At 37.6% G+C, this 20,375-nt stretch overlaps 1 protein-coding gene across 1 annotated transcript; it reads left to right on the top strand.

The window, feature by feature from the left end:
- Positions 1-11,990: 11,990 nt before the first annotated feature.
- Positions 11,991-13,520, top strand: LOC138898356 (uncharacterized). The gene is made up of 2 exons (XM_070184415.1): positions 11,991-12,107; positions 13,086-13,520. Exons 1-2 carry the CDS (start codon positions 11,991-11,993, stop codon positions 13,518-13,520), a joined length of 552 nt encoding a protein of 183 aa, XP_070040516.1.
- Positions 13,521-20,375: the final 6,855 nt, after the last annotated feature.

Below are 20,375 nucleotides of genomic sequence, written 5' to 3'. Positions count from 1 at the left end.
GATCGGGTTTACTCGGTTGAGCGCCGATCGCGCTTTCCGAGGTTGGGCGTGACAGGTAGGGTCCCAAATGACCCAATAGTGAGACGGAAGGTAAGTTTAAACAATTTTCGATAGTAAAGGAATATATTTAGCCCTTTTCGTTGTAGAATTGAATCGTTAATTAATTTTAAATCGTGCCACTCGTTACGGAACTAATTCTTATTAGTTCTATATTGTATAAATCGTTGCGGAATTCGGTCATTAGTTAGCTACTAACATTTCAAGTAACTAATTACTCCTTGTTTATCATATTTTAGCATAAAATTATATATGGATATTACATTGTGTAATCTAAATATCTAATGCATAAAATTTAGTGATTTGTTTATTATATTTGTAAACTCACTTAGATTGGGTCAGCCGTTGTGGAGCGTAACTCAATCATCAATTATTTATATCTTGTGTCGGCCGTTGCGTTACTAAATCGTTAATTAATTTTAAATTATATTACTCGTTACAGAACTGAATCTGATTATAATTTTATATTTTATAAGCCGCTGCGAATCTTAGTCATTAGTTAGCTACTAACATTTCAAGTAACTAATTACTCCTTGTTTATCATAAAATTATATATGGATATTACATTGTGTAATATAAATATCTAATGCATACAATTTAGTGATTTGTTTATTATATTTGTAAACTTACTTAGATTGGGTCAGCCGTTGTGGAACGTAACTCAATCATCAATTATTTGTAGTGTGTGTCGGCCGTTGCATAACAAAATCGTTAATTAATTTTAAATTGTATTACTCGTTACGGAACTGAATCTGATTATAATTTTATGTTGTGTAAGCCGCTGCGAATCTTAGTCAATAGTTAGCTACTAACATTTCATTATTTCAAGTAACTAATTACTCCTTGTTTATCATATTTTAGCATAAAATTATATATGGATATTACATTGTGTAATCTAAATATCTAATGCATAAAATTTAGTGATTTGTTTATTATATTTGTAAACTTACTTAGATTGGGTCAGCCATTGTGGAACGTAACTCAATCATCAATTATTTATAGCTTGTGTCAGCCGTTGCGTAACTAAATCGTTAATTAATTTTAAATTGTATAATTCGTTACAGAACTGAATCTGATTATAATTTTATATTGTGTAAGCCGTTGAGAATCTCAGTCATTAGTTAGCTACTAACATTTCAAGTAACTAATTACTCCTTGTTTATCATATTGTAGCATAAATTTGTGTAGATTTCCTTGTGTAATCTAATGCATAAAATTTAGTTATTTGATTATTATATTTGTAAACTTACTTAGATTGGGTCTAACTTAATTATCAATTATTTTTAGATTGTGTTAACTGTTGCGGGACTAAATCGTTAATTAATTTTAAATCGCGTTACTCGTAACGAAACTGAATCTAATTAGTTTTAAATCGTATAAGCCATTGTGGAACGTAATCATTAGTTAGTTAATATTTCATGTAACTAACAACAACAACAACCCAGTGAAATTTCACAAGTGGGGTCTGGGAGGGTAGTGTGTACGCATACCTTGCCCCTACTCCGGAGCAGTAGAGAAGTTGTTTCCGATAGATCTTCGGCACTAGAAGATGGAACGAGACTATGCAGCAGTAACATCAAAAGAAACCAGAAAAGATAACACGAGTAACACAATAACCAAGAAATAGAGAGAGGAAAGCAATAACACTAAGCAGTAATAATGGCACAGTACTATAGACGCAATGGAGTAATATGGACACAACAAGAGCCACTAACATCCTAAGACAAATCACTACCAAACTAGCTTCTTACGACCTAACCTACAATCCTAATGAAGTACTAAGGAATCATCCGGAGTCACTAGCAGCGTAAAACACAACATTATCAGACTAGCCTCCTATCTCCTAATATACAACTCTAATGCTCGACCTCCACAACTTCCTATCAACGGCCATAATCCTCGAAAATCTGTAGCCGCCCCGTGTCCTTCCTGTCACCTCTTCCCAATACTTCTTAGGCCACCCTCTACCTTTTCTCATACCCGTCAAGGCCAGCCGTTCACACCTCATTACCGGAGCATTTAACTTAATTATTATAAAATAAAGTCATAAAATTCTTCATTCATATTAAAGTACGTGAACTTTACTATCTATAATAGTACAATTATTAAACTTTATTCAATATAACACTAAAGTCACAAAACTATTCTTGGCGCATAATAGTAATCAAACTTTATATACTATTATAGTAAAGTCATTAAAGTTTACCCACTTGTGAAGCAAAAAGCTATATCTTTAAAAAATATTATTTAAAAGGATAAAATTCTAAGAATGGCTTAAAAAGGCTAAACAATGCAATAATTTTGCCTATGAGCTAGCTTTTGAAATTGATTACGTCCAAAGTTTATTTTCATACGGTGATCCGAACCCAATCCTGAATCTTGGTTTGCCCAATGTTGAACCCTCCTATTACGTTGTTCATGCTCATGATGTCCAGTTTTAAATGTACAGAGCAAGAGTGTGCAGAATATCCCATATTTGTTATGAGAGATTAAGATGTCTCTTTATATGACAATCTTTCCATTATAAATTAACTTTTGAGGTTGCGTTAAACTCAAGGCTCATTTTGCTTACAGTTTCTTTGATTTGCTTATTCTTTTTGAATCTGTCGTTTCGTTGTCTTTATACCAAAAAATTTAGAACTATTTACCATTTACAATGTATTTGGTTATCCGCCATAACAATTTATCTACTATTAGAAATTCTTCTTAACATGATTTTCTTAGTTATAATCTGTGCATAAGTAGGATGTTTCGGCACTAGCTAATAGCTCTTTTTTTTATTTCTTTATTCTGTAGTTTTCTTATTCGATGTTTAAAATTACTTAACGCAATTTCTATAGTTTCATACTTTTTGTCGTCTTTTCCCACTTTTTCTATAGCTTTATCCTCTCTTTGATCTTTATTGTATACTTCACATATAGCAAGTGCCCAACTTTAATTATGTTTGAAACTCAATGACCAACCTACAATGGTTTGGTACATTTTCTAATCATATAATTGTGTTTATCCCAATTTTATATACACCACATATGTAGTAGGTCCATAGTAACTATGTACTAAGAGCATGAACTCTCATATTTATAGGTGGACTTACATTGATAGCGGAGATGTCACCGGAACCCGTTAGCTCTCTCTCTATATATGCATCAAGGACCTCTTATATATTTCTATTATGCTCCCTCAAACATAAAAGCTAGTTCGTCTCTCGCCTGCTAAACCAAGATTGAGACCTAATAATAACAATGTTGCTCTTTTTATTTTTTCCCTCTTTCTATTAAGTGACCTCGTTGTATTCAAATTCTGGGTCCGCATCTGCTCATATTAATATATATAATATATCTCAACTTGTTTGGGATTATCGCTTTCTTGGCGGCTTTTTTTGAACACTACTAGAAATCCGCTAACCACCGACCAAAAAAATAACTAAAGTTGGTTGGTTATGGCTAATTATCGACCAAAACGCGACCATTTATGTGTGGACGGTATTTTGACGGTCGGAAAGGTATACCGACCAAAGTTGGTCGGAAATTACTGACCAACGTTGGTCGGTCAATTAAATTCAAAAAAAAAAAATATTGCAAAAAAATCCGATCAAAGTTGGTCGGTTTTTTAATTATGTAATCAAAAGATTCACCATCTGGGAATCGAACCGGGGTCTGTACTGTGGCATGATACTATTCTACTACTAGACCATTGGTGCATTTTGTTTTATGACTGTCTTTTATTTGATTTATACTCTTTAATTGTATTTTCGCACGTCGGTTTTTTAAAATGACCGGCCGAATTAACCGACCAAAAATTGGTCGCGGTTTTTTTAATATTAATTTTTATTTATTTTTATTGAAAAACACTTTGGTCGGTTTCTTGAAAAATAAATTTCGCGTGACTCAAAAATAGTTTCCCGCATTTTTGCGCTAAAGAAAACCGACCAAAGTTGGTCGGTTTCATAAAAAAAAATTAAAAAATAAAATATTTTGAAAAATCGACCAACTTTGATCGATTTTTTGGCCGGTTTTTTGACCGACCAAAAAGTTGGTCGGTCAACCTTGATCGATTTTTGCCAAATTTCTAGTAGTGAGATAGAATAAATGGATAAATGGATTTTAAAAAAAAAACATATTTCACCATAAAAGCGAGTGAGAAGGACAACCATGTGAAGGAAAAGAAATCAATCAATTATATATATGAACTCAAGAGTACTGTTCACTGAATGAAAGAAAGAAAGCCAAAGAGTGACACATATCAAGTTAGTCCAAATTTTGCCTTGCTCACTTTTTGTTTGAATGTATTCAAGAAATGGCAAATAATTAGAACTGATTTAAAATATTGGAAAGCAACTTGTGTGTAAAAGGTTAAAAAGAGAGGCAAAAAGATGACAAGAGATAGAGTTTGGTCGATTGTGGCTACTACTAATTGAGATAATGATATGGTTGCCACAAACTTTTGTATCAAGAAAAGGACGAGCAGGTGAGGAGAATCGGTACGTGTTTTCTGCCCATCTTGTGGCAAGGGAATAGTAACGAGTAACTCTCGTCAAAGACGGTGGTAGAGTGATAAATACTCTTTTATTTTTATATTTTATTTGGATTGTTGTTACGTATTATTTTATAATGTATTGTATTGTATTATATTATATTGTATTGGATTAAATTACTTTGTAATGTATTGTAATGTTTGATAAATACAATGTTTGGATATATTGTATCATTTGTTGTCGTTTCATGATGTCACGCACTAACAATATGAAGAATAAACTTGCAATATTACTAAGAAAAAATAGGATACAGAGTAAAATTATTTATAAGTAGGATAAAGGATAAAATATGATTATTCAATAATAAAGAAAGATAAGATGAGAAAAAAAAAAAAGTAAACGACGCTACCATACCAAATCTGTCGTTCCATATGTGACACTTTTCGTTGTTACGTAACGATGAATTTAACGATACGATACAATAAAATTTAAATAACAATCAAAACAAACATTGTATTTAAAATAATAATACGATACAATACGATAGGTAACGACTATTCAAACAAGCTATTAATCAGAGGTATCAAATTTGAACCCAGAATATAAAGTCGTCTTTGGAAAAAGAAAAAAAAAAACGATACTTTCCGACGTGAATGTAATCAATGATCCTAAAGCGGATATCAAACGTCGAATAAAACCAAAAAATTATAACCTTAATAACTAGTAAAAATATGTAGAGTGTTTTTATGTGTCACCCTAAAATTCTCGTATGGATAGATGATGTATCAAAGTCGTGAAAAAAGTAATGATTATTACTTAGTTAAAAAAAATCTTAGGCGACCAGAGATTTTAGATCTTGCTGGAGCTTTTCCTGAATTCAGCGGCGGAGTCAGAAATTTTTACAATACGATTCAAGAAAATACTAAAATATTATACACTCACACCCAAAATTTAAATTTATGACCTAAAGTGATTTTTGAACCGCCTTTATCGCTAAAATAGAATTTTCCCTTATGTCAAGAAGATTCAACAATTTATATATAGCAAAATATTTTCGACTCTAAAAACGGATTGAGATAGCTTACTTGATTATCAATATGATTTTGACATCTATTCTCTTTCACTATGCAAGGAAAATTCCTGCTAGCGGTTCTTCGCGTCATTACTCTTAAGAAGATATAACGATCGAATTCACTTTTCCTATCCGGTATACATATACATTATATTGATTATACATGATTACATACATATTATATATGAATTATACATATTATACATCTGCCAACTATTTTTCATTTAAGCGGTCGGATGAGCGACTATTTGATTAAATTCTTCGTGATAATAATTTTGTATTGTAAGGTTTTGCCATTGATATTTTGATCTAAGATCACTTGAAGCCCAAATTTTTGTTTGGTTATAATCCTAGTGCAGTCATAAAGATCAGATATCAGTATCACATATACTAAAATATCTACAAGATTTTGGCTCATGACATGTAAATGTGATAGAAAGTGCGATAAGATGTATATCTTCAAAAGTGTTACTCATGACATGTGGATGTAATTCTTAGAGGTAACCCCCATATTATACGAAAAAAATAAGAATTAACAACAGATAAATTCTGTAGCTAAACAAAAAATTCATCGCTAATCTTATTTAACGATGAATTGCCGATAAATTGTCACGAAATTCTATTAGTTACGAGCGATTTAGCGACAGATCATTAGGGACGAAGTTCGTAGCTAATTTAAAATGTTTTTGGTAGTGTGGGTACGAAAGGAACGAGTATTCTTTTACCTATAAAAATTTAAAGAAGTTAAGTTTATAAATAAAAGAAGAATGATTTTAGCCAAAAAAGGTCCTATTGTTCTTTTTGTGAGCTTTAATGTTCGTTGCAAGTTTACATATGAATAGGAAACTAATAAACTGACTTTATGAAAGTTTCTTTGGAATGTACCTTTTGTTTTTGGTAAGAAAATATTTACAACACCACCTTATGTGAGTGAGATTCCTTTATTTTTGTGTCAATGAGTAGGCTATGACGAGTCTATGTAGGGAACACAATTAGGTTTCTTTGTTTTGTATCCCATTTGAGAATTGCAATTTTGAAAGAAAATAAAATGAATAAAGTAGTGATGGTGTTTGTTTAGACTTTAGAATAACTTTTTACAAGAGATTTCTACTTCAATATTTTTTTCAACGACTAGGGGTGTTAATTTGAGCGCAAACTCATTTAACCCGCCCAACTCGTCTAAGGTTGGACCGGTCATTGACCTGCTCATTTGATGAATTCAGCCCATCTTGATCCAACCTATCTCATTCCATCAAAACAATAACAGACCCAGTATATTCACACAACTCACAATATATTCCTATCTAAAATTGAGTTAATTTTTAGCCCAAATTGATTCATGAGTAACTCTTCTAAAATATTTTTAAAATAATTATTTTTTATTTGATAACCAATATATGATCATAACAAAAGAAAAAAAAAATCTTATTTGATAATTAACAATTCATAGAAAAATAATACAAATTAATTAAAGGTTGATAAGAGTTGAGCGGCTTGGGCTATGTCTTAAATTTTAGCATATCTTGACCCAGCCTATCTCAGCCCAAATAACTTTTGACCCGGCACATTTTGACTCGCCCAAAATCAACTTAACCCGCCCATTTGACACCCCTAACTAACTTACACACATTTAAACTATTTTTTAAGCACGTTCACTTAGACCACCACATTCTTTGTACTCTAAGTGAGCATAGTTTCTTAGGTCCCGTTTATCCATAAATTGTTTTTCCTATTTTATTTTATTTTCAAAAATTTATTTGTCCATAAAATTTTGCAAGTTTTTGAAATTTTTTCTAAAATAAGTTTTTCAGAAAACCAAAAATTTGTTTTGGACCACTTTTTCATAGAAATTTTTTTTTTCACTCACAAAACTGCAACATTTTTTCAAGTGAAATGCATAACAAAACATAATTTTAAATTTTAAATACTATTTTTCAACTTAACTCAAAATATTACTTTTTTTCAAAAATTATAATTTTTGTATCCAAACACCTACTTAATATTTATTTTATTCAAATAACAATTGGTTGAGTTTAAGTGATTTTCTTTTTTGATTAAATTAGATAAATGTTTTAATATGGTTTTCTTGTGCTTATGGTAGGTAAAGGTAGCACGAGCGAGTGGTGAACTACCAAATGCTAATCAAAGTTATTTTGTCAAGATTCATGTGAAAATTGGCGAATATTAATTTTTTTTCTTATAACAGCTGATTTATAGTCAGAATTAGAGAATTTCATAAAGGAAAGGGTTGAAAAACTTTTTACTATATATAATTTACCATAGTAACTATCTTTAAAAGATTTTCAACAATTACTATAATTTACTTTTTAAAAAAAATTTATATACAACTTGCGATGTGTTCTATATCTTCTTCTTTTTTATTTAAGTTACAAAGTTCTCATCGAAAATATCTTTTGAAATGTTTTTCTTCTGAAAAATTTGTTTTCTTCCAAGTAATATTTAACCTTCGAAGGAAACTCTAGCTTTTCATTTTAAATCGACAACATTTTCCCTGCATTTTCCATTTTTTGTTTTAATATATAGCTTCTAATTTATTCCCTCCTTTGTTGGATTTCGGCAATTTTAACATTTCGTTTAGATGTTTCCTCTCTAATTTTGTAGTGTTAGACTTAATTAGGTGCTTTAATGAGTTAAATTACTTTTCACGTATCTTCTCTATTTTAGTAGTTAAATAATTAAAAGTTACATCATGTTAAACACCTCTTGATTTACTTTTAAAAGAAAAGAAAGAATTAAAATATAGAAAAAGGAAAAAAGAAGAATAACAAAACGAAACAAAGTTGGGCCTCAGATCTCAGCTCATAGCCTCAGCCCATGAACCTACTTAAACCCAACACTAGTACAGACCCACAACCCAATTATCCAACCCGCTTTCCTAAAACAGAAGCTATTTTTAAATAATTTTCTTTAATATTTTGTAAAAGTCTATTTGAATGGATATTTTTTTTCCATGAAAAAAAAAAATATTCGAGTGAATAATTGGATTTAAACCTAAATATAATTGGGTGTCTATGGCCTTCACAAGGAACTTTGAACAACAACACCACTAACAACAAACCCAGTGTAATCCCATTTGTGGGGTCTTGGGAGGTACGCAGACCTTACCCCTATCTTCAAGAAGACAAAGAGTTTGTTTCCGGAAGACCCTCAACTTAGCATAGGTAAAAGGAAGGGCAACAACAAGCATATCAATTAGAAAACCGAAGCAAAAAACCAAACTAAATGTACTAGGTACTGCAATCAGAAAGCCGACACGAAAGTAACAACAAGTAATCACAAAAGTCAAGGGATACGAGAATACACAAATAACACTAAATCATATACCAAGCTACTGTTACAGACAAGGACAACGCTCGACTACCTGTCCTAACTCTCTATCTTAATTTTTAACCTCCACACGTTCTTATCCATGGTCATGTCCTCAGTAAGCTGGGGCAACACCATATCTTGCCTAATCACCACTTCCCAATGCTTCTTCGGCCTGCCTCTACCTCTCCTTAGGCCCTCCAGGGCCAACCACCTCACTGGTGCATCTATGTCTCTCCTCTTCACATGTCCGAACCATCTAAATCTCGCCTCCCGCATCTTGTTCTCCACACGGGCCACGCCCACCTTGTCCCGAATAACTTCATTTCTAATTCTATTTAACCCGGTATGCTCACACATCCATCTCAACATCCTCATTTCAGTCACCTTCAACAAATATATATTTTTCAGTTTCGGTGAAATATTGTTCAAACGCCTAGTACTTCTATTTAATAAGAAAATATCAATAAAGACCATGGGGTAAAAGAGTAAAAGTAATTCTTATACACATTGCTAAATTGATTAGTGGTTGATCACTGTAATCTAAACGTGGATTATCATAATCTCTAAAGATTTTTATTCATTTACTATCTCATAGTTCCATGTATGCATATAAATAGATCCAATTTTATGCCCGCAATATTGCAGGGAAAAAAAAAACTAAAACTATTTTTCTCAAAAATGAGCTATTCTCTGATCAAAACAATCTTCATTGTGTTTTTCTTATCTTTTCATCTAACAGAATCAAGAATTTTTTACCCGAAATTCTTAGTTTCGATATTAAATTCTCTGCCAAATAACGATATCCCATTAACAGTTCGTTGTCAATCTAAAGATAACGATCTTGGATATCATAACATTACTATTGGCCAAAGTTATAGTTGGAGATTTCATGAGAATTTGAAATGGAGTACTCTTTTCTTTTGTCATTTTTGGTGGTATCCAAAACAAACCAGTTTTGATGTGTTTAATAATGGATATAAATGTATAAAGAAAGGTCCAGTTGATACCCAGGATTGCTATTGGGAGGTAAAATCAGATGGTTTTAGTTTGAATGGAGTTAAAATACATGATTGGTAATAATTTAATATATATTATATTGTCTTAATTAATCTTCTGATGTAGAACCATAACATGAGATATTATATCTACTATGACTATTTTATGATTGTGCTCTCTTTTCCCCCTTCCCTCCCTCTTTCTTCTTCTTTCATTTATTCGGTAAATATTACTCGTATCGGATATTTATATCATACCAATAAATTAATTCTTGTATTGTGAGTAGAAGACCAAATGATAATTCTTGTACAAATAAAGTACTTAAGGGTATTGAAAACTACCTTTTTTTTAAGATGGTGAAGAAATTATCTTCCGAATCCACCAACCAAACATTAAAAAATATTCTTCGAAATTAATTTTCCAAACATCAGATAATGTATGAGAAAACCACTTATCGGCCGCTTAATTTTCGGAATATTTTCCTCCTTAACAACACACCCGAAAAAGATGAATTTATGACAATCAATGGACAATAATAACAACAACATTGTATACGGTTAAAACCGGGCCTACTCGATTTTACTATTTGACCGAGACCGGGAGGTTGCATCTAAGGATGGCCTCGTAATGGAATGGACTAAATCACGAATATAAGATACCGAGTTCAGAATCGAGGTACCTGTCGAGATCGAGGCTAGTAGCGATCGAAGCCAAATGAGACAGACATCGAGCAAGATCGAAGATAGCACAATAACAGAGAGGCAAGATATCCGTGACTGGTCGAGGATCATGGCGTAAATCTCGGAACATATCAAATCAGAAATGGTTAATTAGCTAATCATGATATTTTCTTCTGTAATTAGAATTATACCATAAGTAAAATTTCTCTACTATTTAATGGGGGGTTCTAATCATTTGTAAGACCCATTGTTCACAGATATCAAAACAATATAATTCTCTTTCTCGTTTATACTATTGTTCATCAGCTTGTTATATTTTAATTGTTCTTGCATCAGCCAGTTGGAGGGTATCCGAACTCGAGGGATGAGTTCCATTCTAACGCTGGTTTGCTTTACTTTATAGTTAATTTCTGTTATTATTCTTCATATTTATCAATTGTTATTAAGTGAAATCACGTGTCCTTAGAACCACATTATAAGTTTAATTGTTATCCAATTTTAAGGGTAAACAGTTTGGCGCCCACCGTGGGGCCAAGGATAGTAGTGATTGCTTAATACTGATTCCGATAACACACATTGCTTTACACTTGTTATCGTAAGAATCTTTGTTTTCAGGATAAACATGTCAAACTCACAAGCAACACCTACACATGGTGACAACGGCCTCGGATTTCACAGGAAAAATGACAATATAGCCACACCAGGGATCGAGGCGCCTCATGCTGACCTCGAGGGAGCACCAATTGCAAATCTCATCGATGTCAGTTCACATGTCGTCCTAAATGCAAATTTGGGCGTTGATCCCGAAGGTAGCATACACAGGGAAGTTCGATCAGGTGGTCGAGGTATGCAGGGCGGAGAAGATGGTGGAGTTAGCCTCCAATTTATATTCGAAAGGCTCAACAAGCGCTATAGCACAACTACAAAATCAGCACCGAACACCGAGTAGGATCGAACCAGAAGTCGTCTACAGGACCGAGCCTGTGCCAGAAAGGTCGAACGCAACGAATCGGGGACTGGTCCCTCCATTATGAAAATGCTCGAGGAGCTCACTAAACGGATTGAATCGGGAGAAAAGAAGATCGAGCCAAATGACAAGAAAGTAGAGACATATAAATCCCAAGTTGACCAAATACCGGGGGCACCACCGATTCTAAAGGGTATGGATTCAAAGAAATTTGTACAGAAGCCTTTCCCTCCAAGTGCGGCTCTGAAACCTATTCCGAATGCCTGAAATTTCTAAGTACAATGAGACCACCGACCCTAATGAGCATGTCACTTCTTATACATGCGCAATAAAAGGGAATGACTTGGAAGACGATGAGATTGAATCTGTTCTATTGAAGAAATTTGGAGAAACATTGTCGAAAGGAGCAATGATATGGTACCACAATTTGCCGCTAATTCCATCGATTCCTTCACCATGCTTGTAGACTCCTTCATAAAGGCACATGCCGGAGCAATAAAGGTTGCGATTAGGAAGTCGGACCTCTTCAAGGTGAAATAAAAAGAAAACAAAATGTTGAGGGAATTCGTATCTCGATTCCAGATGGAACGCATGGAACTACCACCGGTCATAGATGAATGGGCTGTTCAAGCCTTTACTCAAGGTTTGAACGAACGAAGTTCGGTGGCATCACGACAGCTAAAGCAGAATTTAATTGAATATCCAGTGGTAACCTGGGTCGATGTACATAATCGGTACCAGTCAAAGATCAGGGTCGAGGATGATCAATTGGGGACCCCTTCAAGTTCCGTTTATCCAAACAGGCCCATCGGCATAACTCAAAGGGATATCGACAGAGAACCCCAGTCGAACAGAGATCGGTATCAACCATACAACGCAGATCATAGAAACAACGGCCTATGATGCAATCCCATCCGAAATGATCGAAAGAACGATTGAGGACAAATCTCTCAAGGGCTCATGAGCAAAAGTGGCTTCGATAAACATGCCGATCCCACAGAAGCACCACGATTATCAGAATACAACTTCAGTATCGACGCATCAGGTATTGTGTCAGCCATTGGGAGAATCAAAGATACTAGATGGCCCAGACCCCTACAAACCGATCCATCCCAAAGAAACCCCAATCAAATATGCAAATACCATGGTACACATAGTCATAGAACCGAAGACTGCAGACAACTAAGGGAGGAGGTGGCCCGTCTAGTCAACGAGGGTCACCTTCGAGAATTCTTGAGCGACCGAGATAAAAACCATTTAAGAGACAGGGATGCAAACAGGAAAAACGAGCAGGAAGAACCACAGCACGTGATTCACATGATCGTTGGTGAGGTCGATATTCCACAAGGGCCTGTGTTCAAACGCACTAAAGTATCAATCACCAGGGAAAAACGAACTCAAGACTATGTGCCAGAAGGCACTTTATCATTCAATGATGAGGAAGCAGAAGGGATCTCACAGCCCCACAATGATGCTTTGGTAATCTCTATCCTTATGAATAAAATTCAGGTTAAACGTATTTTAATTGATCCAGGAAACTCGGCCAATATTATTCGATTGAGGGTCGTGGAGAAGCTCGGCCTACAAGATCAGATTGTACCCGCAGCTCGTATTCTCAATGGCTTCAACATGGCGAGTGAAACAACTAGAGGTGAAGTCATCCTACCAGTAAATGTAGCAACTATTCAAGAAACAAAGTTCTATGTGATTGAGGGCGATATGAGATACAATGCACTACTCGGAAGACCCTGGATTCACAACATGAGGACGGTCCCTTCAACCCTTCACCAAATGCTGAAGTTCCCAACACCGAATGGAGTAAAAATGGTGCATAGAGAACAAAATGCTGCCAAAGAGATGTTTATAGTCGACGAAGTAATACCAGTCTCGGCGCTTTCGTCAACAAAGGGATCGGAGTCCAAAGGAAAACAGGAAGCTAAATAGAAACCACAACCACCAGCCTTGACTCGGAGAAGCAGGGAACAGACGAGGATGATAACTACTGGACCCCTCGATCCTTCATAATCCCCGAGGATTCTGACGTCACCAAATCGACAGTCGAAGAGCTGGAGCAAATCATACTGATCAAGCATCTACACGATTGAAAGGTATACCTGGGTATGGGGTTAACCCCCGAGCTCAAGGAAAAACTCATTAAGTTTCTTATCAATAATATGTATTATTTTGTTCGGTCCCATCTAGATATGACAGGGATCCCACCGGAGATCACTACACATTGACTGAGCTTGGACCCGAAGTTTCGCCCGGTAAAACAAAAGAGAAGGCCCCAGTCCGAGGTAAAACATGCATTCATCAAGGACGAGGTAGCCACACTTCTCAAAATAGGATCCATTTGGGAAATAAAATATCCCGAATGGTTAGAAAACGTAGTCGTAGTCCCTAAAATGGGAAATAAACTTAGAATGTGTGTAGACTATAAAGATTTAAACAAAGCATATCCTAAAGACTCTTTTCCTCTACCGAATATCGATCGCATGATCGATACCATGGTCGGCCACGAGATCCTTAGTTTTCTCGATGCCTACTCCGGGTACAACCAAATATAAATGAACCCGGAGGATCAGGAAAAGACATCGTTCATCACTAATAACGGCACGTATTGCTATAATGTAATGTCGTTTGGACTAAAAAATGCTTGTGCCACGTATCAACGCTTAGTCAATCGAATGTTCGAAGAACAAATAGGTAAATTAATGGATGATATTGATGATATGCTAGTTAAGTCCATGCGAGCAGAAGACCATTTGACACATTTGCAGGAGACCTTCGATATACTAAGGAAATACTGCATGAAACTCAAACCGGTGAAATGTGCATTCAGGGTCGGCTCGAGAAAGTTCCTCGGCTTTAGGGTATCAAATCGGGGGATCGAAATCAACCCCGATAAGATCAAGGCAAGCGAAGATATCATAGTCGTGGACAATGTTAAGGCCGTACAAAGATTAACAGGGTGCATAGCCGCCCTAGGCCGATTCATCTCAAGGTCTTCAGATAGAAGTCATAGGTCCTTCTCACTGCTCAAAAAGAAGAACAATTTTGCATGGACCCCGAAATTCCAACAAGCATTGGAAGAATTAAAGCGGTACCTCTCGAGCCCGCCACAGCTTCATACTCCGAAAGCGGACGAACAACTCTACTTGTACTTAGCAGTCTCAGAAATCGCGGTAAGTGGGGTCCTAGTTCGAGAAGAGCAAGGTACACAATTTTCTGCTTACTATGTTAGTCGAACTTTAGGTGAGGCCGAGACCCGGTACCCATACTTAGAAAAATTAGTGCTTGCCCTAATAAGCGCCTCTAGGAAATTAAAACCATATTTTCAGTGCCACCCGATATGTGTGGTGACTACTTATCCCCTTCGCAATGTTTTGCATAAGCCCGAACTTTCGGGCCGATTGGCCAAATGGGCCATCGAGATTAGTGGGTACGATATCGAGTATCGACCCCGAACGACCATCAAGTCTCAAATCTTAGCAGACTTCGTGGTCGACTTTACACCAGCCCTTGTACCCGAGGTCGAAAAGGAACTATTATTAAAGACGGGTACATCATCAGGGGTGTGGACCCTCTTCACAGATGGCACTTAGAACGTGAAAGGGTCCGGGCTAGGCATCGTTTTGAAGCCACCCATGGGTAATACAATTAGACAAGCTATCAAAACTTCCAAGTTAACTAACAATGAGGCCAAGTATGAGGCCATGATTGCAGGTATCGAGCTAGCTAAAGGTTTGGGAGCAAAGGTCATCAAGTCAAGATGTGACTCCCTACTTGTGGTAAACCAAGTCAACAGAACCTTCGAGGTTCGAGAAGATCGAATGCAGAGGTACTTGGATAAACTACAAGTGACTCTACATTTTAAAGAATGCACCCTACAACATGTGCCTCGAGAACAAAACAGCGAGGCCGATGCCCTTGCAAATTTGGGGTCATCAGTCGAAGACAACGAGATTAGCTCGGGGACTGTCGTACAACTTTCAAGGTTAGTAATCGAAGAAGGCCACGATGAAATCAACTCCACAAGCCTGACCTGGGATTGGAGGAAAAAGTATATCGAGTACCTAAATAATGGGAAGCTTCCATTAGATCCTAAGGAATCAAGGACTCTACGTACGAAGGTTGCGCGATTCACATTGGCCGAAGATGGAACACTATATAGAAGGATGTTCTATGGACTATTGACAATATATTTGGGACCAGGAGATACCGACTATATCCTACGAGAAATCCACGAGGGTACCTACGAAAATCATTTCGGTGCCGAATCATTGGTTCACAAAGTCATCAGAGCAGGATACTATTGGGCCGATATAGAAAAGGATACAAAAGAGTTTGTTTGAAAGTGCGACAAATGTCATAGGTATGCGTCGATGATTCACCAACCCAGAGAGCAACTCCACTCATTCTTATCCCCATGGCCATACATGAAATGGGGAATGGATATCGTCGGCCCTCTACCATCGGCCCCAGGTAAAGCTAAATTTATTTTGTTTATGACTGACTATTTCTCTAAGTGGGTTGAAGCATAGGTTTTCGAGAAAATTAGAGAGAAAGGAGTCATAGACTTTATCTAGGACCATATTATATGCCTATTAGGGATGCCTCCCGAGATCGTATGCGACAATGGAAAGCAATTCGTCAGCAGCAAAGTGACAAAGTTTCTCGAAGATCACAAAATAAAAAGGATCCTGTCGATGCCATATCATCCTAGTGGGAACAGACAGGCCGAATCAACAAACAAGACCATCATTCAAAATCTAAAGAAAAGATTGAACGACGCTAAGGGAAAATAGAGAGAAATATTGCCCAAAGTCCTTTGGGCATATCGAACAACATCAAAATCCAGTACAGGGGCAACACTGTTCTCTTTAGTATATGGCGCTGAAGCTCTGAGGCTCTGATCCGGTTAAAGTCGGGGAACCTAGCGTCAAGTTTCGATATGCAACGAAAGAGTCAAATCACAAGGCTATGAATACAAGCCTCGAATTGCTAGATGAAAAATGGGATGCCACCCTCATTCGAATGGCCTCACAAAAATAGTGGATCGAAAGGTACTACAATCGAAGAGCCAATCTTCGACACTTTAAAATTAGGGATTTGGTTCTGAGGAAGGTCACCCTCAATACTCGAGACCCAAATGAAGGAAAACTTGGCCAGAACTGGGTGGGACTGTATCAGGTCCTCGATATCATCGGAAAGGGATCCTACAAACTTGGCTCGATAAACGGCGATTAATTACCAAACAATTGGAACATATCACTCTTCAAATGATATTACTGGTAACGTATGAACTTCTGTATTTTCGTTTATATTTTATACTAACCATTTGCAGGTGTTTAATCGAAGACACCAAAGGATTCTTCAAACGCAAAGTCCTTAGGTCTGAAAGCACGCGTTGCACTTTTTTTCTCTTAGACCGGTTTTTGTCCTAAATGGGTTTTTTCGGCGAGATTTTTAACAAGGCAACCATTGTGCGTGCTAACTTAGAGCAATTCTACAGTATCCGAGGCTCTTTTACAATCAACCTCGAATACTGGGGGAATCATCCTCGGATAGTTACAAGGAAAATACTTCGTGTCGATAGGGTCTCGATAGGTAAAGGACCAAACGGTCAAATGAACCGTGTCCATGTAGATTACTCGAGCCCTAATGGCAAAACATGTATGTATAATCTATTGAAAGAAGTATTTTTTCTTACCAGATGTTCCATGCCTTAGAGAAATTTATACTTTACAATTTCATACTTATGATATATTGTGGAAACTGGCTTAAGGGCCGATCACAACTGAAGTTCAAATAATGTACCCTATACTCGGGAACTGCCGTCCAAAAATCAACATGATCAAATTACTAAAACTCGAAATCGTAAGACCTTAAAAGGACAATCCTCAATTTTATAGGCCACGGCCACCCCACTCGAGGACTGACACTTCGAACGAGTTAGAAGTATAGCAGGGAAACAAGCCTAAGGGGTAAATCCCAAACTAAAGGCTACAGCCAAATTAACACGGTTCGGAGACGTCCGTATTCCGTTATAAAATATGCCTTCAAATATTCCCATAAACTGGTTAAAAAAGGAAACCCTCGGCTAAATTACTAAGGGTGTCGATAATATCGACCCTCGAAAAACCCTAAGGGGTAGCGAATTGTTCAAACTCTCGGATAATTTTGTGCTAAGGCATAACAAAGCAAAGGACTTCGATAACACCAATCCTTGAAAAACGTAATGGGTATAAATTTATCTCGTTCTAAGGCATGACAAATTTTTATGATTAATTTTTCAAGCCGAAAAGGGGGAAAAGCCATTCTTTTAAGGCCATATCAGCCTAATTCAAGAGCCTAAGGGCCATTTTATTTTTTGAGTTCGATAAATCGTCCTTACTCAACTAAAACCTACGGGTCATTCTACTTCGAGTTCGAGCAAGTACTCACTCGATCTTAAAGACTACATTGGTCCGACTTCGGTCTAGTGGCCTAAAGTCCCAAACTTATGAGCAAATTCTTCATAAGGCATGAAGGCATGAATGAAATAAAACTTTCACGAGGAAGGAAATAGAATAAAAACAAGTCAAAGAGAAAAAATATCTTTTATCTATACGAAAATATTTACAAGGACTGATTAGGGTCCCGCATAAAAAATCAAAAAAGAAAAAGCCTAAGATTCCTAATTTGCCCCAGGGGTAGCTTCTTCTCCATCGAGGTCCTCCCCATCCTCGAACCCGCTCTTACTGCCATCATCATCATCATCATCATCGGAAGAGGCCAGAGCTATAGCATCAACTTCATGCTCTTTGGCCTTCATTATCTCGTCGGTAAAATCAAAACCTCGAGCATGGATCTCCTCGAGGGTCTCCCTCTGAGATTGGCATTTGGCGAGTTATGCATTCCAATGTGCTCGAGTTTGAGTGATCTCGGATGCCTCTCTCGCTTGGACATGAGCGGGTTCAGCATCGACCCGGTAGAAGGCCACGATCGCCTTTGCCTCGGCCTTTGCCTTTTCGGCTTCAGATTTGGCCTTTGCAAGTTTGGAAGCCAACCGAGCCTCGAGCTCCTTTATTTTCTTTGCCTGAGATGAGCTCTTATCCTTCATGCATCGAAGCTGAATTTCGACCGATGGCAATTGGGCTCGAGCAACCTCTTTTTCATTAGCAAAGCGGTCCATATTTTCTTTCCACCCCAAGGTCTCCGTCTTCATTATGTCGACCTCCTCGTGGAATTGCTCGATCCTCTTGACCTTTTGCTGCAGCTGTGAGATTGAAATGTTAGCCACCGTTCCCAAATCGAGCCCATGAGCTTTTAAGATTTTTATTACCTACTCGATCAGGTCGGTCTGATCTTGGTGAGCCTTGGCCAACTCGGCTCGAGGTCCTTGATCTCCTCTTCTTTTTGCCCACTAAGAAGTTTAAGGGCATTTCTCTCCTCTGTGAGCCCTCAGAGGTCGGCCTCACATCGGCTCAGCTCTGCTCGGGACTTTGAAAATGCCTCCTGATGGAGCACCAAAGCCTATACGGAAAAAAAGGAAGGAAGTTAGACAGGAAGAGAAGAAATAAACTAAGTATGATATCAACAACGAAAGTTGAGACTCATCCGATTTAAGGCTTGTTGGGCCTCACCGAAGAGACTCGATGCTTCATTTAGGTCGGTAGCATCCTCATCCCCAATAAAGTAACCACGGAAGGGGTCCTCCCCTCCATGGGCCCCGTCTACTTTTGGAGTCCTCATAGCTTGGGCTTCCCGAATTGCCTTCTCGAAAAACGCAGGGAGAATCGGCGAGTTTCCAATATCTAGTGCCCCAAGTGAGACACTTGGGGCGTTCTCCTCGCTGCGAAGGGCCTCAGAGCCGGCCCCTTCAGACATACCTGCCTTTTGCTTATCTCGGCGGGAGGCATCTTCGATCTTCGACGACTCGGGGACTTTGCCCGAGTCCTTTTCTAAGACCCCCTCGGCTTGAGGCGGAATCTCCTCAACCACCACCGACTCAGTGGCCTTTGGGGCCTTGATGTTTTTCTTCACTCGGGCCACCAGTTCCGAGCCATCATCTTCATCATCTTCTTCTTCCTCCTTAGCCGTTGAATCACATCTGTAGGCAGGGCAACGGTATCGTTCTTCGGCTTACGAACCAGATTCTTTTTAGGCTTTGGATCCTCAGAGGTTGAGGTCCTTTTCCTCTTCTTATCCTTCACCGGCTTCGGAACCGGGGTCGAAGTCTCCTCCTCACCAGACGGGGGCCTCATGACCGCATCCTTGCCCAGGTCTGTACACGAGAGAATTGAATAAGTAGAAGAATGTCATCTTAATCAAATCATGAAATACACAAAAAGTGGGCTTACCATGAGTCTTGGCCTCCCATCGGCCCTTTGCTAAATCGCGCCATGAATGCTCGGCGTATGTTGAGGTTGAGGCCAAGTTCCGAACCTAACTCTCGAGGTTGGGAATCGAACGGGGCATCCAAGCTACCGCTATATCATGGAAAAAGACATCAATGAGAAAATACAAAGGAACAAATAATACATGGAAGCTGACAGTGAGACGGTACTTACGATTCATGTTCCATTTCTCAGGAAATGACATCTTCTCGGCTGGGATTAGGTCGGAAGTCCTCACTCGAATGAACCAGCCCATCCAGCCTCGATCCTTGTCCTTTTCTATGCTCAAGAACAACACTTTGGTATCCCGACATTGGAGTTTTATTAACCCGCCTCGATAGAGGCGGGGGTTATACAATCTGATAAGGTGATCGAGGGTGAAAGGAAGCCCCTCGACCTTGCTCACGAAGAATCAGAG

The sequence above is a fragment of the Nicotiana tomentosiformis genome, chromosome 9, assembly GCF_000390325.3.
Source record: "Nicotiana tomentosiformis chromosome 9, ASM39032v3, whole genome shotgun sequence".
In the NCBI taxonomy this organism is placed as follows: Eukaryota; Viridiplantae; Streptophyta; class Magnoliopsida; order Solanales; family Solanaceae; genus Nicotiana; species Nicotiana tomentosiformis.
Note: the sequence above shows the minus strand (reverse complement) of the source record. Positions and strands in the feature narration are given on the sequence as shown.

Bases quoted from the DNA above. Each gene is read 5' to 3' on its own strand.
- LOC138898356 (XM_070184415.1), top strand. From the start codon at position 11,991: ATGGTACCACAATTTGCCGCTAATTCCATCGATTCCTTCACCATGCTT. The intron at 12,108-13,085 runs GTGAAATAAAAA...AATAAAATTCAG, and splicing joins GGAAGTCGGACCTCTTCAAG to GTTAAACGTATTTTAATTGA.